The sequence below is a fragment of the Pempheris klunzingeri genome, chromosome 2 (assembly GCF_042242105.1).
Source record: "Pempheris klunzingeri isolate RE-2024b chromosome 2, fPemKlu1.hap1, whole genome shotgun sequence".
Lineage (NCBI taxonomy): Eukaryota > Metazoa > Chordata > Actinopteri > Acropomatiformes > Pempheridae > Pempheris > Pempheris klunzingeri.
In genome coordinates, this window is record NC_092013.1 from 9,888,152 (window position 1) to 9,904,830 (window position 16,679).

The window sequence follows — 16,679 nt, forward strand, 5'->3', positions numbered from 1 at the left end:
AAAAAATAAAAATCTATCTATGTATCTATCCATGTATCCATCTATCTATCTCTCTATCTCTCTCTCGAGATGTCAGAGGTCATTAAGCCTGTCTTCTATTTTCAAATGTTTTACTGTTGATTTCTGTTGTTGCTTGAACATCTTGTTCTGTCTAGTTTTAGCAGCTCAGACCTTTAGTGTCTGTCGGTTTATATCAAGCTGTTCCTGTGACCTGTCACCCACACAGTAGCACTGACCCTTCCAGGCTTCAGAGTGCATCAATAAATTTGTCTTTATTTGTTTTAAATCCATGTACCCGTGCCTGTACCTTAAACATAGCAGTGTTCGATCATCAAAATATGTTAGTCTCTTTTCTCTGTATGCATCACTTTATACAAATCTGCCTGTGTCCATATCTGTGCTCATCTCTGTCTGTCTGTTTCTTTTTTTCCGTCTCCTCAGACTGTCTGTTCAGACTGTATCACATGAACCGCTACTCGGCCCAGAAGCAGTTCTGGAAAGCAGCGAAGCCCGGGGGAAACACTGACACAGTGCTCCTCAACAAGCTCCATGTAAGTGACAGCATGTTCACCCCCTGCAGTCACTGCAAACGAGACCAGTCCAGCTCACACAATGAAGAGGAGAATGGACAGAGTTGCACACAAGACCTTCTCAGAAGTTTTGATTTGTGTCCTCAAGTTTAGATTTTATATTCGGTTGAAACTTTTCTAAGTTATTATGCATATTTCCCGAGGTAGAAAGTCCTTTTATAGACATTTCCGAAGCCTTTCACGCCTACTGTCCTACCTTTCTGCCCTCTACACTCTGTTTTCTCTCTTTCATCTGTGTTACAATACCATTTAAAGCAATCTGCTATCTGACCACACAGTCATAAAATGGAAGATTGCAATCTCTCCTTTGTTTCCATGGAGATGTGAGCTAGAGTTTTCAGTTAAAGCCCCTCTGTGGAAGCAAACATTTTTTGGCGAAGGGCTTTGTTACAACTATGCTTTGCTAACCAGTCAGATTACTTTGGTACCGGTGAACAATGTTGAAGCCAGTAGGTGTGAGATTTACTGTCTTTATTGTTGACTATACTCCTCTTTTTAACCCCATTCTTGCCGTCCAGCATGCAGCTGACTTGGAGAAGAAGCAAAATGACTCTGAAAACAAAAAACTGCTCGGAACAGTGATTCAGTACGGGACTGTCATTCAGGTTTGTTACTCTGAAATAAATGTTTAGATTTCCACAATGTTTTGATTACAGTGAGAGCTCTCTGACGTGCCGTCTATGGAGGTGATTTATCCTGAATGCATGCACCCCAATATTAACCCTTAAGTAAGAACTAAAATCATAAATGAATATAATACAAATATACCGTAATACATCCTGAACAGAGAATACTGGAGGCAGGCTTATAAATGAATTGATAATTTCAATCATAACACACTGCAAAATTTCTAAAATAAAATATCTAAATATCCCCAATTTCAGACTTTAACTGTAGTAATGCAAGATATCACTGTAACACTTAATTAGATCTATAAGTTTTACATGAAGTGTAACTCTAACTCTAGTTTCTAAAAGTGCCTTAAAATACGAGCTGTCTTAAAGCATTTACCCCTCACCTCAGATTATTTGTCTGTATCTTGGTTCCTCTCAGCTGCTCCACCTGAAGAGCAACAAATACCTGACGGTGAACAAGCGTCTGCCTGCGCTGTTAGAGAAGAACGCCATGAGGGTCATGCTGGACACTGCTGGGAACGAGGGCTCCTGGTTCTACATCCAGCCCTTCTATAAACTCCGCTCCATCGGGGACAATGTGAGTCCGTGGGCATGGTGCATTGTGGGAAGGCCCTGCTGTATGTCAGTCAACATCAGGCAAAGCAAAGGACTGAATCGTGCTTGGGATGATATGTAGTTAACATTTTAAAACATGTAGTGTTTTAAATAAAATAGCAGATATCAGTGTATATGGTACTAAATCAGTATGATGAGGTGAAGGCTGCGGAATAGGAGTTCAGACCTCAAGGGCACAGATCTTCTTTACCATCCAAACACACAATGAGAGGCACGTATCCCGCCACATCTATCCCTGGATCTGGATCTGTGCCAGCAAACAGTTGACGTTTACCTGATCACAAAGCTCTTGTTGGCACGAGCTCATCTCCGCTGCAGCAGGAAGTAGTGGGCTGTTGCCCAAGGACAAAATGAACCACGGCAGACACTGGGCTTCTCTGCTAAGCTCCTCTCAAAGTAGCTATGGCACAAGGCCTAAGCAGCAGGCCTTGGACAAAAAGGAAATCACTCCATACCTGCTGATAGTTAACAGAGGCCAGTGACCCATGCCTACTGTATATACATGTAAGAGATTGGAGGTTACATTACTGTATTTATCAATGTGTAGTCTATTGGAGCACAGCATAGTGTAGAAAATAATTTCTATCTAAAACCTTCCAGACGTAAAATAAAATAAAAATACAGTGCAACAGTTGTTTGTGGAGCCCAGACTCAGTGACTTCAGCATGTGTATTATGACATGATGTTTTGATTCAACATTGTGGTCCTGATAGATTTCTGAAATAACTCCTGTACTCGTTAGTCCTCTTTCTGAAATAACTCCTGTACTCGTTAGTCCTCTTCTTAACCCCCTCTGTTGCGTCTGTTCTGTGTTCGATTGAAGGTGGTGATTGGGGACAAAGTGGTCCTTAACCCAGTGAATGCTGGTCAGCCGCTGCACGCCAGCACACACCAGCTCGTGGACAATCCCGGATGCAACGAGGTACGGCTGCAACTCATCTTCACTCCTCAGAGGTTTCTGTGAGAGTGTGGGCCATGTAGAATCTAATTATAGCATTTTTCTCAGAAGTTCTGCTTGGTTATTAGCTGCTTGATATGAAACACAGGATTGTTTTCCTATCCTCCACATTTAGCACAGTTAAGGGCATTTGGATATTTGTTTCTCTCTCATAACACCAGACTGCTCTGAGGTACTTAACAGCATTTTATCAAAGTGCAGGAAACGTGGACAGTTAAAGGTGTTTGTCAGGTTTTGGGCAGTTGGCCTGCTTACTAAAAGTCATACAGACTAATTTCTTCTTTATTTATTATTACTTTAGTTTAAAGACAAGTGAAAAGGTAACAATGTAAGCAGATATCACTGATGTCTTTGACGTCAAGTGGCAGCTCTTACCAAGAGAAGGAGATAACACAGTCTGTAATTTTGGATTTAATAGTTAGCAGCAGACAAGTCATTCCCTGGGACACGTGGATTACAGGAGATTTTATTTGCTCCAATTCCATTTTTTTTCACGTCTTTTTTTCAACATTTATATCTGCAGTACACTTCTTAGCCACAAGAGGGATCTTGTTGGTATTCTTATTAACTAAAGTTACACCACAAGATTTCTGCAGCTGCCACACTGCAGGTGTGGTCAGTTTTTGGGGCAGTTGGCCTGTAGTCTAGCAGTGTTAACTGCTCCTAAATGCACTTATTTGGACTCATTTTAAAAGTCTTTAACATGTGTTTATGTTTTCAATAACAAGTGCGTAAAAAAAGTTGTTATTTATCAAACATATGTCTCTTCAAAATGGTTTACCTATGCAAGATAATATGAGGTGATACAGAAATGGCTGTAAAATTGGTCAAGAATGCTCATTTATCCACTAATTCAGGTTTCTTACAATATATAATGAAGGTCTGTTGTGAACTGGGTCACGACGGTTTTTCATTTTTAAAGAGTGGGACCCCAGAAAACAAGTTTGGGAAACTTTGGAGCAGACAAACATTTGAGTTATTAAAGCACTGTTTCTGCTGACTTGGCTGTGCAACATGTAAACAGGAAGTGGACTTATTTTTGAATATAATCCAAATTTTTTATATGATTTTTAAATTTAAGGTGTTCCTCCCATCTTATCCCAAAAAAAAAAACAAAACCAAAAAGAAAACTCATCCATGATTTTGTTTCACTCTGGGTATTGAGGGAAACAAAATCACTCCACAAACACTAAACCGCTCCTTTGACCTTTGCAGTGTTGTTGCATTGCTCCCAGAGTGCAGGACCGCTGCCAGGAGATTATACCTACAGTTACGTCAAACTCCGATTGTTTGTTTTTCAGGTGAACTCGGTCAACTGTAACACCAGCTGGAAGATCGTCTTGTTTATGAAATGGAGCGACAATCAGGAGATTGTCCTAAAAGGGGTTTGTCTCACACTAGCTGCCGGAAAAATAGATCTCAATTATGTTTTTAACAAACTCTTTTTATAGGAGTTTTGATACAGAACACACATCAGAACACCTCTTCTATTTTCAGTAGGTTCAGTACAGTCTTGAAATAATCAATGAAAGGTTTCTATGATGTATAACTTGCTTATATTCTCTCATTTGCATACAAGAGGCGTTGTATAATGCCCCTCATCGGAGCTAAGGAATGCATTTTGCTGAATTTAAAACCTACTATAGGCACACCATATTATATATATATATATATATATATATAATGATTTATATAACGAATGAATAATAATTGTGAGTAAGTAGTTGTTTTTAAGGTTAAGCCGAATATTTTTGACGATAACAAATGTTCTCCATCTGTCCAGGGCGATGTGGTTAGGTTATTTCATGCAGAGCAGGAGAAATTCCTCACATGTGATGATCACAGAAAAAAGCAATACGTTTTCCTCCGCACTACTGGACGGCAGTCTGCTACCTCGGCAACCAGCAGCAAGGCCCTATGGGAGATAGAGGTGAGGAAGAGCATTTTTAGTGCTGATTTCTTCAGATTTTGGTTCGTGCTGAATGGTTTTGTGCTGAAATGTTTTTTAAATCAGTTTTCTCCAGCTTTGAGGGGAAGACCAGAAATATGTTTCCCATCATTTACTTTATAGCATGTTGAATAATTCAGATTTAATACGTTGTATGCATTGGTGTAAGGTAATAATGATGTTTGCTCTGGTATCAGGTTGTGCAGCATGACCCATGTCGAGGGGGGGCAGGCTACTGGAACAGCCTGTTCAGGTTCAAACACCTAGCCACTGGACACTACCTGGCTGCAGAGGTCAGTGAACTTCACACGCCGTTTTAAGCTGCTGTCATTAAAACAATGCAACATCGACGCAATCACATTGTCAAATTTAACCAAATGGCTCTATAGAGGTGCACTCTATGTATTTTAATTATGTTTTAGATCTTTTTAGATCGATGGATGAATAAATGGATAGATGAGTTTATTAATCCCTCAAGAGAAATTAAATTGTCATAGCAGCCAGGTACATCTGAATACAATAAGAACACTATAATAAAACAAGAATAGACAGAGGAGAATCAAAAATACAGGCTGAGGTAGATTTATGTGTTTAACCGCCATGTATTTTTGCAGGTGAATCCCGAGTATGAAGAGGAGTGCCTGGAGTCCCGCTCCTCAGTAAGTGAGCCATGCTAAAAGACTTATGCCACTAACGGCTGAATAAATTGTCATTGTATTAAAATGCATCTATTGTTGTCTAATAGTTTTCCAAACAAAGAAGGTGATCCAGTTCTATGGCACAAAGACTTGTTACCGATTGGATGGCAGGTGTCTGTTAAAATGATATAGTTCATCAAGACACCTGAAACCCAGCTCCAGACAATGTTTAACTAACGCTCAAAAACCAAAGTGTAGCATATGTATAATATGTACACTAGGTCACCGGTTTGCAGAGTGAGGCGGTATTACAGTTCAGTCACCAGCAGATGGCAGCCTTTCACTGTGAATGTACATTTCTGCACTGGTTCTTCAGTTCTTTGCCACAGTTCAGTAAACTGACTGTGACTGTCAACCTGAAGCTGCTAACATCTGCTGAGCTGGCAGTGACGAGTGAATCAGCTCACTTACCTTTTTCTTACCAACTACTACTAACCCATTTACTTATTTATGTACTTATTCTGTCTGATTTGATGATAGTCATAGGGCTTCTCATTATTGTCGCACTGCATGAAGATTTTACTGGGAAAATTGAATTTACAAAAGAAAAATGTTGTGCTGTTTTGAGGAAAGAGGACTTTGAACAGCGATTGCTTTATCTACTGCGTATTATCTCGACCCAGTTCCAAGAAATCTTTCTCCAGTAATAGTTAAGTTACTTATGAGCTAGTTACAAGTTTAATTGCTTTTGACACAAACATGTCAGGGATTCTTAGTTGCTGAAAGAGAGAATGCATGTTTTTCTTTTCTTGGTTTTCTTTTTTTACTCATGTTGTCAGTTTCTTAACATATTCTGTTTTGACTTTTCGCTCCAGCTGGACTCAGAGCAAGAAGCCTTACGGGCCCGATTGAGAAATGTGCAGGACAAAGTCATGTACACCCTTGTGTCTGTACCGGACGGAAATGACATCTCTTCCATATTTGAGCTCGACCCCACCACATTAAGAGGGGGAGACTCACTGGTGCCGAGGTAGGAAGGACAAACGTTAAACTGTATTACTGAGAAGCGCATGGTGTCATTCTTTCCACTGATAACCGAACAGTAGACGTTGCAAGTAGGGGACTTCCACTATATATTAAGTCATCTTGATATGTCTGCAGAAGAATAAACAATGGAAAATGTATGTGTGTGTGTTAATGCTTGTTAATATTATGAGTGGGTGACTTGTGGGTTACTTAAACTAAACAGTATCATACTGGTTATACAGGTAGTTCTGCCTCATGGTAGTTACGCATGTTCACACAGATAAACGTCAGCAAGTTTATGAGTGTAAGCAGATGTGTTTGCGCTTGTTCATGGTGAAGCTTGATTTCTTTTGCATCTGGGACAAATTATACACACAATGCCTGTCTTTGAGTCTTATTATTTGACTAAACATTACGCTCTTCTAGTGAATTTCACTAGAATGGCGGAGGAAATTCCTGTGACACACTGGTGCAATATGTTTGTGAGCACGTAGGTCTTGTTGGAGCTTGAAGTAAAAGTTGTGCTTCTAGTGTATCTGAAAACAGTACACAACTTTTTTTTTGTTGTTTTTTTACATTCGATTCTGAGATGTCCATAGATTTGCAAATTTCAGGAATGCCAAAGAACAAGAATACTCCGTATACAGTTAATGACGTTATTAGTAACTTTTGATTGAAAATGCTGTGTGTCATTTCAAACATTACCTGTATCAGTATGTGCTGTCTAGAGTTTGTGCACCACAAATGATATCCAATCATAAATAAAAGAAATATTCAAATGTGTTTTCAGGAACTCGTATGTGCGCCTCCGACACCTGTGCACAAACACATGGGTCCACAGCACCAACCAACCAATTGACAAGGAGGAGGAAAAACCCGTCATGCTGCGTGTGAGTGACAGTAACATGTTACGGTCTATCATCGGTAAACTGCAGCTTTTATCACAACTAGACTCTGCACATGATGCTGGTGTGAAACTCTCTCTCTCTTGACATCTAAACCAACTGTTGTCAGCTAAAAGTGTTTCTGGCATTAAATATTAAGTGCCAGGTGTTTGTTTTTTCATAATAAATGTACAATTTCAGTTTTCATCATGGGTTGTGTGTGCTTCTGGAAAGAATTGAAACAAGTGGGCCTAAAAATCAATTTCTAAATCCTCAAAAATGTGTCATATTGCTCTGAAAGATGACTATGTTTCACATTTCCTTTCTGATTTAAGATCGGCACCTCTGCACTAAAAGAGGACAAAGAGGCTTTTGCCATAGTACCTGTCTCCCCGGCCGAAGTGAGAGACCTTGACTTTGCCAACGATGCCAGTAAAGTGCTTGCCTCTATTGCTGGAAAGCTGGAAAAAGGCACCATCACGCAGAATGAGAGGAGGTATAACATACAGAGTGGTGCCACAGTGTTAATTACCAGGAAACCAGGTAGCTTAGTGGTTACTGACTTGTGTGTCTCTTTTGCATGTACAACCAGAGCGGTTACCAAGCTCCTGGAGGATCTGGTGTTCTTTGTGGTGGACATTCCCAACAATGGACAGGACGTTCTTGAGATCATGGTCAACAAACCCAACAGGGAGCGACAGAAACTCATGAGAGAACAGAACATTCTCAAACAGGTAAAGCCGTGACTTAATACCGTTCAACATTTTGAACAAACTCTTTAGATTACGTTCTGCATTGAACATAAGGTTGTTTGAACCTCACTGAACTCCCCTTAACCTCCTCTCTTTGTAACACTCTTCATCATAACTCAAAATGGCATGTTTGTCAGGCCTGCTGTCTGTAACAACATGCTCCTTTTGCTTTAACTTCATTGTGGTTGCAGTTGTCACAACCTTATCCCTGTGTTCAGATCTTCAAGCTGCTGCAGGCTCCGTTCACAGACAGTGGCGATGGGCCCATGCTGCGACTGGAGGAGCTGGCTGACCAGCGTCACGCCCCCTTCAGACACATCTGCCGCTTGTGTTACCGGGTTCTGCGTCACTCTCAGCAGGACTACCGCAAGAACCAGGTACAGATTTTCCGGCGCTTTATGAGCACCGGCACTGTATGACATCAGTGAACATGCCGTTGGAGTTTGTGTAGTGGTGCATTTCTAATTTCCCTAATTAAGTGCAAAAGTAAATGAAAGAGGCTTTTGCTCTGTTGCAGCTCTGATATGATTATCAAAACAAAAAATGCCCAGAATCTAAAGTATGTAACTCAATATCCTGCTCAATTAGAAAGTTCACCTGTTGAGCCCTTTTGTTCAACCACACATAGTCATAGAGTGAGGCAAGCTCATCCCATGATAAATGCTTGTAAAAGTGAAAAACAACATTCCCATTTTCCAAGAACGGTCGATTTCTCTTAAACACATTAGTGTAATTCTTAGAGGGCTCATTTCATTAGGTTGAATAAGGATGCAGCCTGGCCCTTGTGAACATGATCTGTTTGTCTGTACACAGATGAACAAACAAAATGGCCCGTATCCGTCAATAAAAGTAATGGGTACAAGCATAACAAGGTTAAAGAAAAAAGGGAGGGGGCGGGTTAATAAAGACATTTTTCACAGTGTGTCTGTGCCGTCTTGCGTTGGTTTGTGAGTGCTTAGACTGTTTATCTGTATTTACTGCAGGAGTATATAGCCAAGCAGTTTCGCTTCATGCAGAAACAGATTGGTTATGACGTCCTGGCTGAGGACACAATCACAGCTCTGCTCCATAACAACCGCAAGCTGCTGGAGAAACACATCACTGCTGCAGAGATCGACACGTTTGTTAGCCTGGTCCGCAAGAACCGCGAGCCCAGGTTTGTGTGTATGTGTGTGTGTGCGTGTCTGTATGTATACCATGAACACGGTGATCTGGGTTAAAAGTGGAATTAAAGATACGATGATTAGCAAGATAATGTGTTAATAGGCATCTTATACTGGATGTACTGATTATAATTAGCAAATCCTCTCTAGCCTTTCCATTACTGCACAATATGTTCACATACACCACCCAAGCAGTGTAAACTACCACAGTAACTAACATATAGTTTCAATGTTTGAATTGAATGTCACTCAAGTTGTATGTTAACCTGATTCATCATAACAGTAAATGTACAGTTTATCAAAGTAAAGTGTTAATCTTTAAGGATGTTGTGCTTTTGCAGGCTGACATGTGTCTGGTGCTTGAGTTGACTGTGAGTCACTGAATTTTGCATATCTTGTGTGTGTGTGTGTGTGTGTGTGTCCAGGTTCCTGGACTACCTATCAGACTTGTGTGTGTCAATGAATAAGTCCATCCCTGTGACACAGGAGCTCATCTGTAACGCAGTGCTGGACCCAGCTAACGCAGACATCCTCATAGAAACTAAGTGAGTAGTCCCCCCCCTCTACCTGCACATATTTTGTCTAACACTCCACGTAAATTAACATCTAAAGAGGGCATACTGTGAAAGAGATTTCATTTACTTCTTAACCAAGTGAGGTATTAATAATTGTCCTAATCCTAAAGCTTTTGTTAAAATTGACCACAAAACCAGTTCCATCAGCCTTTAACAGAATAAAATCTCCTCCTCATGCAGACTCGTCCTGTCAAGATTTGAGATAGAGGGGGCACCGCTCGGGGAGAACTCTGTGGAGTCAGAGGAGGATGAGGAAGAGGTGTGGTTGTTCTGGAAAGACAGCAATAAAGAGATCCGCAGTAAGAGCATCAGGGAGCTGGCCCAGGATGCCAAGGAGGGTCAGAAGGAGGACCAGGAGGTGATCAGTTATTACAGGTAGTTTTCCATGTGGTTGTCCGGGATAAAGGTGACGATACTAGTCGACCTAAAATGGAGCCGAAGAGTGCGCATACAGAGCTGATGAATGGTTTTGTTAAGTCACATTTTGCTGTTTCAAATGTGAGTCTGAATCTACTTGTGTGTACAGGTACCAGCTGAACCTGTTTGCCAGGATGTGCTTGGACCGCCAGTACCTGGCAATCAACAAGATCTCCGGCCAGCTGGATGTGGACCTGATCTTGCGATGCATGTCAGATGAAGACCTGCCCTATGATCTGAGAGCCTCCTTCTGCCGCATGATGCTGCACATGCATGTGGATCGTGATCCTCAAGAGCAGGTCACGCCGGTCAAATACGCTCGACTCTGGTCGGAGATCCCCTCAGAGATCGCCATTGACGAGTGAGTAACTGGGCAAATTTGATGGGCTTTTTCGTTGTGGAATATTTTCATTATGCAGAAGGCGTTTTTGTAGATTAATGCGTGCTTTGTGTTGCTGTCTTATTGTAGTTATGACAATGATGGAACATCTAAAGATGAAATTAAGGAGCGATTCTCTCAGACTATGGAGTTCGTTGAAAACTACCTGAGAGATGTGGTGTGTCAGAGTTTCCCTTTTGCGGATAAAGAGAAGAACAAGCTCACCTTTGAGGTCAGTTTTGCACATTCTTGATTTATAATCACACTCATGTCATAGTAGTCATGTTTTGATGGTAAAATCAGACAACTTATCTTCCATGTTTAGGTGGTGAATCTTGCCAGGAACCTGATTTATTTTGGCTTCTACAACTTCAGTGACCTGCTGAGATTAACCAAGATCCTGCTGGCTATTCTAGACTGTGTCCATGTGAACACCGTTTTCCCTTTCAACAAGATGGACAAAGAAGACGAGAGCAAAGGTATGAACACAGGTTGGCCAGTGGAGGACCAAATATTTCATGGACATGACGTTGATATCTGTATTTGTGAAATGCTTGTGCTTGTTTCCAGGCAGTAATGTGATGAGGTCCATTCATGGCGTCGGAGAGCTGATGTCCCAAGTCGTCCTGAGAGGAGGGGGCTTCCTTCCCACAACATCAAACACCAGCTCCAGTGGACACACAGTCAAGACGCAGACTGAACCTGAGAAACAGGACATACTGGTCATGGACACCAAGCTCAAGATCATTGAGATCCTGCAGGTGAAGGACATGCAGTGTTATACTTTTGTGCAAGTGCAAGCAGTAGACGCTGTGCACATACAGTGCCTGCAGTATAACACACACAGCTTTTAAGACCTCCAGATACTCCAAAATATTCACATAAAACCTTTGTTGTTTTCTGTCCTGCTCTGTAGTTCATCTTGAATGTCCGACTAGACTACAGGATCTCCTGTCTGCTGTCTATATTTAAGAGGGAATTTGATGAGAGTAACTCCCAGAGTGAATTATCTGTAAGCGGTGCAGTGGAGGGACCGAACAATATGCCAGGTCAGGTTAACATTAGCATTTTAGTGTTGGGCCAGTGAAATGGACTTTGTTGGTTATAAAAGTCTTATTTTTTTTAATTCTAGGTGCTTTGGATTTTGAACACATAGAAGAGCAGGCAGAGGGGATTTTTGGTGGAAGGTAATCCCAGTTTCGATTAAGAAAGAGTCACAAAATATTAGAAATAGGATTCTCATTTGAGTGTTTGTTCTGTGTGCGTCTAGTGAAGAGAACACCCCACTGGACCTGGACGATCATGGTGGCCGTACCTTCTTGAGGGTCCTTCTCCACTTAACAATGCATGACTACCCTCCGCTGGTGTCCAGAGCCCTCCACCTGCTCTTTAGGCACTTCAGCCAGAGACAAGAGGTCTTGCAGGCATTTAAGCAGGTATCCTAACAATCAATTCACATCCAAAAACTGACACATTGAAAATAATTACAATTTCAAGTAAAATTTGATGTGCATTTGATTTGTTGTCACACTTTTTACTTGCTCATGAACAACACATCTATAGGAACATTCCTGCATTAGTTCCTGCGTTGAAATCATTATCCCTTATAACTGTTTTTTACAGCAAGTTAATTACCATCGAAGACACTCTAACACATAGCAACAGCCAGCTCCATCACGGAGTTGGTTGTCATAATGTATGGGGTTAGCACACCTAAATGTGATTTTGAACAACCAACCCGTGCGACAACTATCTCCATTCTCCCCTACTGCTGTGACGCATGCACACATACATGCACAAATGCATTTACAGTAACTGGAGTCAGTGTGTGAATGTGGAGTCAGTGTCATCTTGCCATTGTCTGCTCTGCAGTTTTTATTCTCACCTGTAAAAATGTATAGGTCCAGCTGCTGGTCACCAGCCAAGATGTGGAAAATTACAAACAAATAAAGTCAGACCTGGACCAGCTGCGCTCTATCGTAGAGAAGTCTGAGCTCTGGGTGTATAAGAGGCAGGGGCCGGACGAGGGCATGGATGCTGGAGAGGTGCTTTCCACTGAGCCAGAGCATACAAAGGTGCAGTATTTTGTACATCACAAGAACCACACACACACACACTCTGAAAAGTATCTTAACTACAGTAAGGCCTTTTTTCTCTGATACTTTGTTTGTGGTGCACCCTGCAGGGGGATTCGGGGGGCACAGACAAACCAAAGAAACCAGAAAGTACCAGCAGTTACAACTACAGGGTGGTGAAGGAGGTAACTATCTTACTTCTGAGTACGGTAAACATGTAGACCTGCTTGGAGACACTTCACACCCTCACATTTTCTTTTCTAACTGTTCTCTATCAGATCCTGCTGCGGCTCAGCAGGCTGTGTGTACAAGAAGGTCTTTCAGGTAGGAAGAGCAAGAAACAGCAGCAGAGGCTGCTGAGGAACATGGGTGCTCATGCTGTGGTGCTCGAGCTCCTGCAGATCCCCTATGAGAAGGTATAAATAGCTTTCAGCGAAATATTTGTTCAATTTTTGAACGTTATTGTGCGTAGAAGTAGACAAAACTTCACATCCATTATCGTATCCAGGGAGAAGATTTGCGTATGCAGGACATCATGAAGCTAGCCCACCAGTTTCTACAGAATTTCTGTGCAGGAAACCAGCAGAACCAAGCCCTGCTGCACAAGCACATCAATCTTTTCCTAAACCCTGGGGTGAGCAGCCCTGCCAGATGATGCACTACTCAGTACCCACAGTGCTGCTAATGAAAATCACTGATTATGGCTTTAAATAACATCTTTCTGTTGTGGTGCTTCTCTTTTTTTTCCCTTTTTCAGATTTTAGAGGCCATCACCATGCAGCATATCTTCATGAACAACTTCCAACTGTGCAGTGAGATCAATGAGCGCGTGGTTCAGCACTTTGTCCACTGCATCGAAACACACGGCCGCAACGTCCAGTACCTCAAGTTCCTTCAGACTATTGTTAAAGCAGAGAACAAATTCATTAAGAAGTGCCAGGACATCGTCATGGCAGAGGTTACACCTTGTTAGCACCCTTCTGAATGTTTGAACCATGCTACAGTCTCTGTATGTCCTGATGTGATCGTGTATATTTGTTTCCTCCTACAGCTGGTGAATGCTGGCGAAGATGTTTTGGTCTTTTATAATGACCGCGCCTCCTTCCAGACACTGGTGCAGATGATGCGATCAGAGCGGGACCGCATGGATGAGAACAGTCCCCTGATGTACCACATACACTTGGTAGAGCTCTTGGCTGTCTGCACTGAGGGCAAGAACGTCTACACAGAGATCAAGTGTAACTCCCTGTTGCCACTGGATGACATAGTGCGGGTGGTGACCCATGAGGATTGCATCCCCGAGGTGAGATAAGCCTCAGACAGACCCACGCTGAGGATCTGACTGCTATGAGAAAACAATAAGCCAGTTATGGAGCAGATTCAGTCGGCCCTCTGTAGATACAGAGAAATAAATAATAATAAAACTAAATTATACCAACTGACTAGATGACATTTGTTAACAACGTAGTCCATTGCTCTCAAGGTCATGAGTGAGCTCAATGTTACACATGATGGACCTGTCGTTGTCATCTATTCTTAATTTTTCACTGTCTATTTAAAAGAAAAACATTTTGCTCTTTTTAACATTGCAGCCTCTGTACAGTGCAATGAAATAATAATATTCATAAAGCACCATTGAAAAATCATCTTTAGTAGTAGTAGTTTTATGGATTAATGTTGGATTGTTAGAGGATTTTCCCACCATTAATAGATGCTACCACTAGTATTGTTGTATTTGACTGTCAACCATCCCTGACTTTTTTTTTTTTACATCAACACTAACCCTGACCTTGCAGGTGAAGATCGCCTATATCAACTTCCTGAACCACTGCTATGTGGACACTGAGGTGGAAATGAAGGAGATCTACACCTCCAACCACATGTGGAAACTGTTTGAGAATTTCCTGGTTGACATTTGCAGAGTAAGGAAATTTGGATTTTTCACTTCACTTAAGAAATGAGGATTTTTTACAATACAAGCAATGTTGGTGTGCTTCGGTGATTACAGGTGTGTAACAATACAAGTGACCGTAAGCATGCAGATACCATTCTGGAGCGCTATGTGACGGAGACGGTCATGAGCATCGTAACGACTTTCTTCAGCTCACCTTTCTCTGACCAGAGCACCAGCCTGCAGGTAACCATCAAGTTGTTTAAAAGCATATTCTGAGCTTTAAAGGGCTGAATTAATGTTATAATTAATCCAATGACAATTCAAAAGAAAGTATTTTTGAACATGAAAAGAATCAGTTGGTTACTGTTACTGTTGCACTCTATGTGGAGAAAAGCAGATGTAGGTTACAAACTTTCCTTATAGTCTTGTAATGATCTCTGACTCGCACAGTATGTCTGATATGTGTCTCCTAATATCTGCATGAAAACACTGCCTAACCTAGGCGGCCATCAGAAAGAATGTAAGTACAGATATACATGTGTTAGCTATCCCATGTCATTAAAACCAAGTAGTGTGACTATCCAGAGAAACTCCTCATTCCAAAGTCTGACGTTTAAATTAGAACCTCTGCAGCGTATAAGTGCTTCTTTAAGTGGTAAAATCAGTGCTTCCGTGGAATTTCTGAGAATCTTTTTCTTCTGGTTAATGTCATTTCAGGCGGTTAAGGAGAATGAATGTATGCCTTCTCCTCCCATTTATATGTGTTAGTCATAGTCCTGTAGAGCTAATCGCACATTATAAAGTGTTGGCATCCTGCAAATTAATCATTTCCTTTGTAGCTGCACAAAAGTTCCCATTTTAATACACAAGCAAGCACATAGATACATATAAATAGTCTTTTATTCACAATATATGTACATTTTATTGCTCTGTTTATACATTTGTCATTTGTTCAAATGATATTAGTCCTTACAGTCAACAAAGGAAACATTTTTGGACCATCCTCTCACACTTTTTACTCATTGTTGGTCATATTGTTTTACAAGTTCAAGGTTTTAATGATGAAGCACTTTACATGTCTCCTGTCTCTGAAATGTGTAGTAATTATTTTTGGAAGTACGTGTGTGATGCATCTTGTTTATGTCCTGTGCATGATTTTATTTCTTCACTGCTTGGATCTTCTGCTGCAGGCCTCTCTGTTGGGGAAAATATTTCAGGTATTTGTTGTAATTTAATTCAACAGAGAAAACGCAGAGTTTTGATGTTGCTGATTCTTGTTGGGTGTTGAAGAAAATCATTTATTATCCTGAGATTAAACAAATTTTCACTGGGCTAGGTTTGGGCAAATGCTCAGGGATTGATGGTCTCCTGAAAAAGTAACAAACCAGGCATGCTGTTCTGACTATGGGTGCTGCTTAGCTACATCACTGCGTTTGTGAGTGTGAGGGATGCTAAAAAGATAAGCCTATGGTCCAGATTGTTGGTGCTGTAGATGACAGATGGGTATCTTTTATGTTGTTGAGGGACATCACTTTCTTTCTTTCAAGGCTAGGAAAGTTAGTCCAGTTAAAGTTAGTCCAGATATGATCATTTATAGCCTCTCTGCTTTTTCCTCGTATGTTCCTCTCAGACCAGGCAGCCAGTCTTTGTGCAGCTGCTGCAGGCAGTGTTCAGAGTCTACCATTGTAACTGGTTGGTCCCGGTCCAGAAGGGCTCTGTTGAGAACTGTATCAAGGTGCTCTCTGATGTTGGTAAGATCCATCTCAACAACTCACATTAACGTCTAACAAAATCCCATTTTACAGTCCCATAAATTTAAGGTCCAAGTAAATCCAGCATGTGCAGTAGTTTTAACAGTTTTAACACTTTGTATTCTAACTCATGAGCTGATATATCCTCACACTGCTTGTGTGTGTCTACCCTCCAGCCAAAGGTAGAGCAATAGCCATCCCTGTAGACCTGGACAACCAGGTGAACAACCTATTTGTGAAATCCAACAACATTGTCCAGAAGACAGCCATGAGCTGGAGACTTTCTGCTCGCAATGCTGCCCGCAGAGACTCTGTGGTGACCGCTTCACGTGACTACAGGAACATCATTGAGAGGCTGCAGGTACAGCAGCAGTGCGTG

General features: G+C 41.4%; 1 protein-coding gene across 3 annotated transcripts in view; it reads left to right on the forward strand.

The window, feature by feature from the left end:
- LOC139218084 (inositol 1,4,5-trisphosphate-gated calcium channel ITPR1) overlaps positions 1–16,679 on the forward strand; it is a 64,435-nt gene that overhangs the window by 11,987 nt on the left and 35,769 nt on the right. For all 3 annotated transcript variants that reach the window (XM_070849624.1, XM_070849633.1, XM_070849642.1), the window contains exons 4-36: positions 442–551; positions 1,109–1,195; positions 1,644–1,802; positions 2,664–2,762; positions 4,100–4,183; positions 4,582–4,728; positions 4,944–5,039; positions 5,361–5,405; positions 6,260–6,414; positions 7,201–7,300; positions 7,630–7,790; positions 7,887–8,028; positions 8,265–8,423; positions 9,030–9,202; positions 9,635–9,754; positions 9,965–10,159; positions 10,311–10,562; positions 10,671–10,812; positions 10,906–11,059; positions 11,151–11,341; positions 11,497–11,629; positions 11,713–11,767; positions 11,851–12,016; positions 12,482–12,655; positions 12,766–12,840; positions 12,934–13,071; positions 13,164–13,289; positions 13,413–13,613; positions 13,707–13,958; positions 14,452–14,577; positions 14,664–14,792; positions 16,180–16,300; positions 16,477–16,661. In XM_070849624.1, coding sequence (XP_070705725.1) covers positions 442–551; positions 1,109–1,195; positions 1,644–1,802; positions 2,664–2,762; positions 4,100–4,183; positions 4,582–4,728; positions 4,944–5,039; positions 5,361–5,405; positions 6,260–6,414; positions 7,201–7,300; positions 7,630–7,790; positions 7,887–8,028; positions 8,265–8,423; positions 9,030–9,202; positions 9,635–9,754; positions 9,965–10,159; positions 10,311–10,562; positions 10,671–10,812; positions 10,906–11,059; positions 11,151–11,341; positions 11,497–11,629; positions 11,713–11,767; positions 11,851–12,016; positions 12,482–12,655; positions 12,766–12,840; positions 12,934–13,071; positions 13,164–13,289; positions 13,413–13,613; positions 13,707–13,958; positions 14,452–14,577; positions 14,664–14,792; positions 16,180–16,300; positions 16,477–16,661 — 4,652 coding nt within the window. The remainder of the gene's footprint in view (positions 1–441; positions 552–1,108; positions 1,196–1,643; positions 1,803–2,663; positions 2,763–4,099; positions 4,184–4,581; positions 4,729–4,943; positions 5,040–5,360; positions 5,406–6,259; positions 6,415–7,200; positions 7,301–7,629; positions 7,791–7,886; positions 8,029–8,264; positions 8,424–9,029; positions 9,203–9,634; positions 9,755–9,964; positions 10,160–10,310; positions 10,563–10,670; positions 10,813–10,905; positions 11,060–11,150; positions 11,342–11,496; positions 11,630–11,712; positions 11,768–11,850; positions 12,017–12,481; positions 12,656–12,765; positions 12,841–12,933; positions 13,072–13,163; positions 13,290–13,412; positions 13,614–13,706; positions 13,959–14,451; positions 14,578–14,663; positions 14,793–16,179; positions 16,301–16,476; positions 16,662–16,679) is intronic.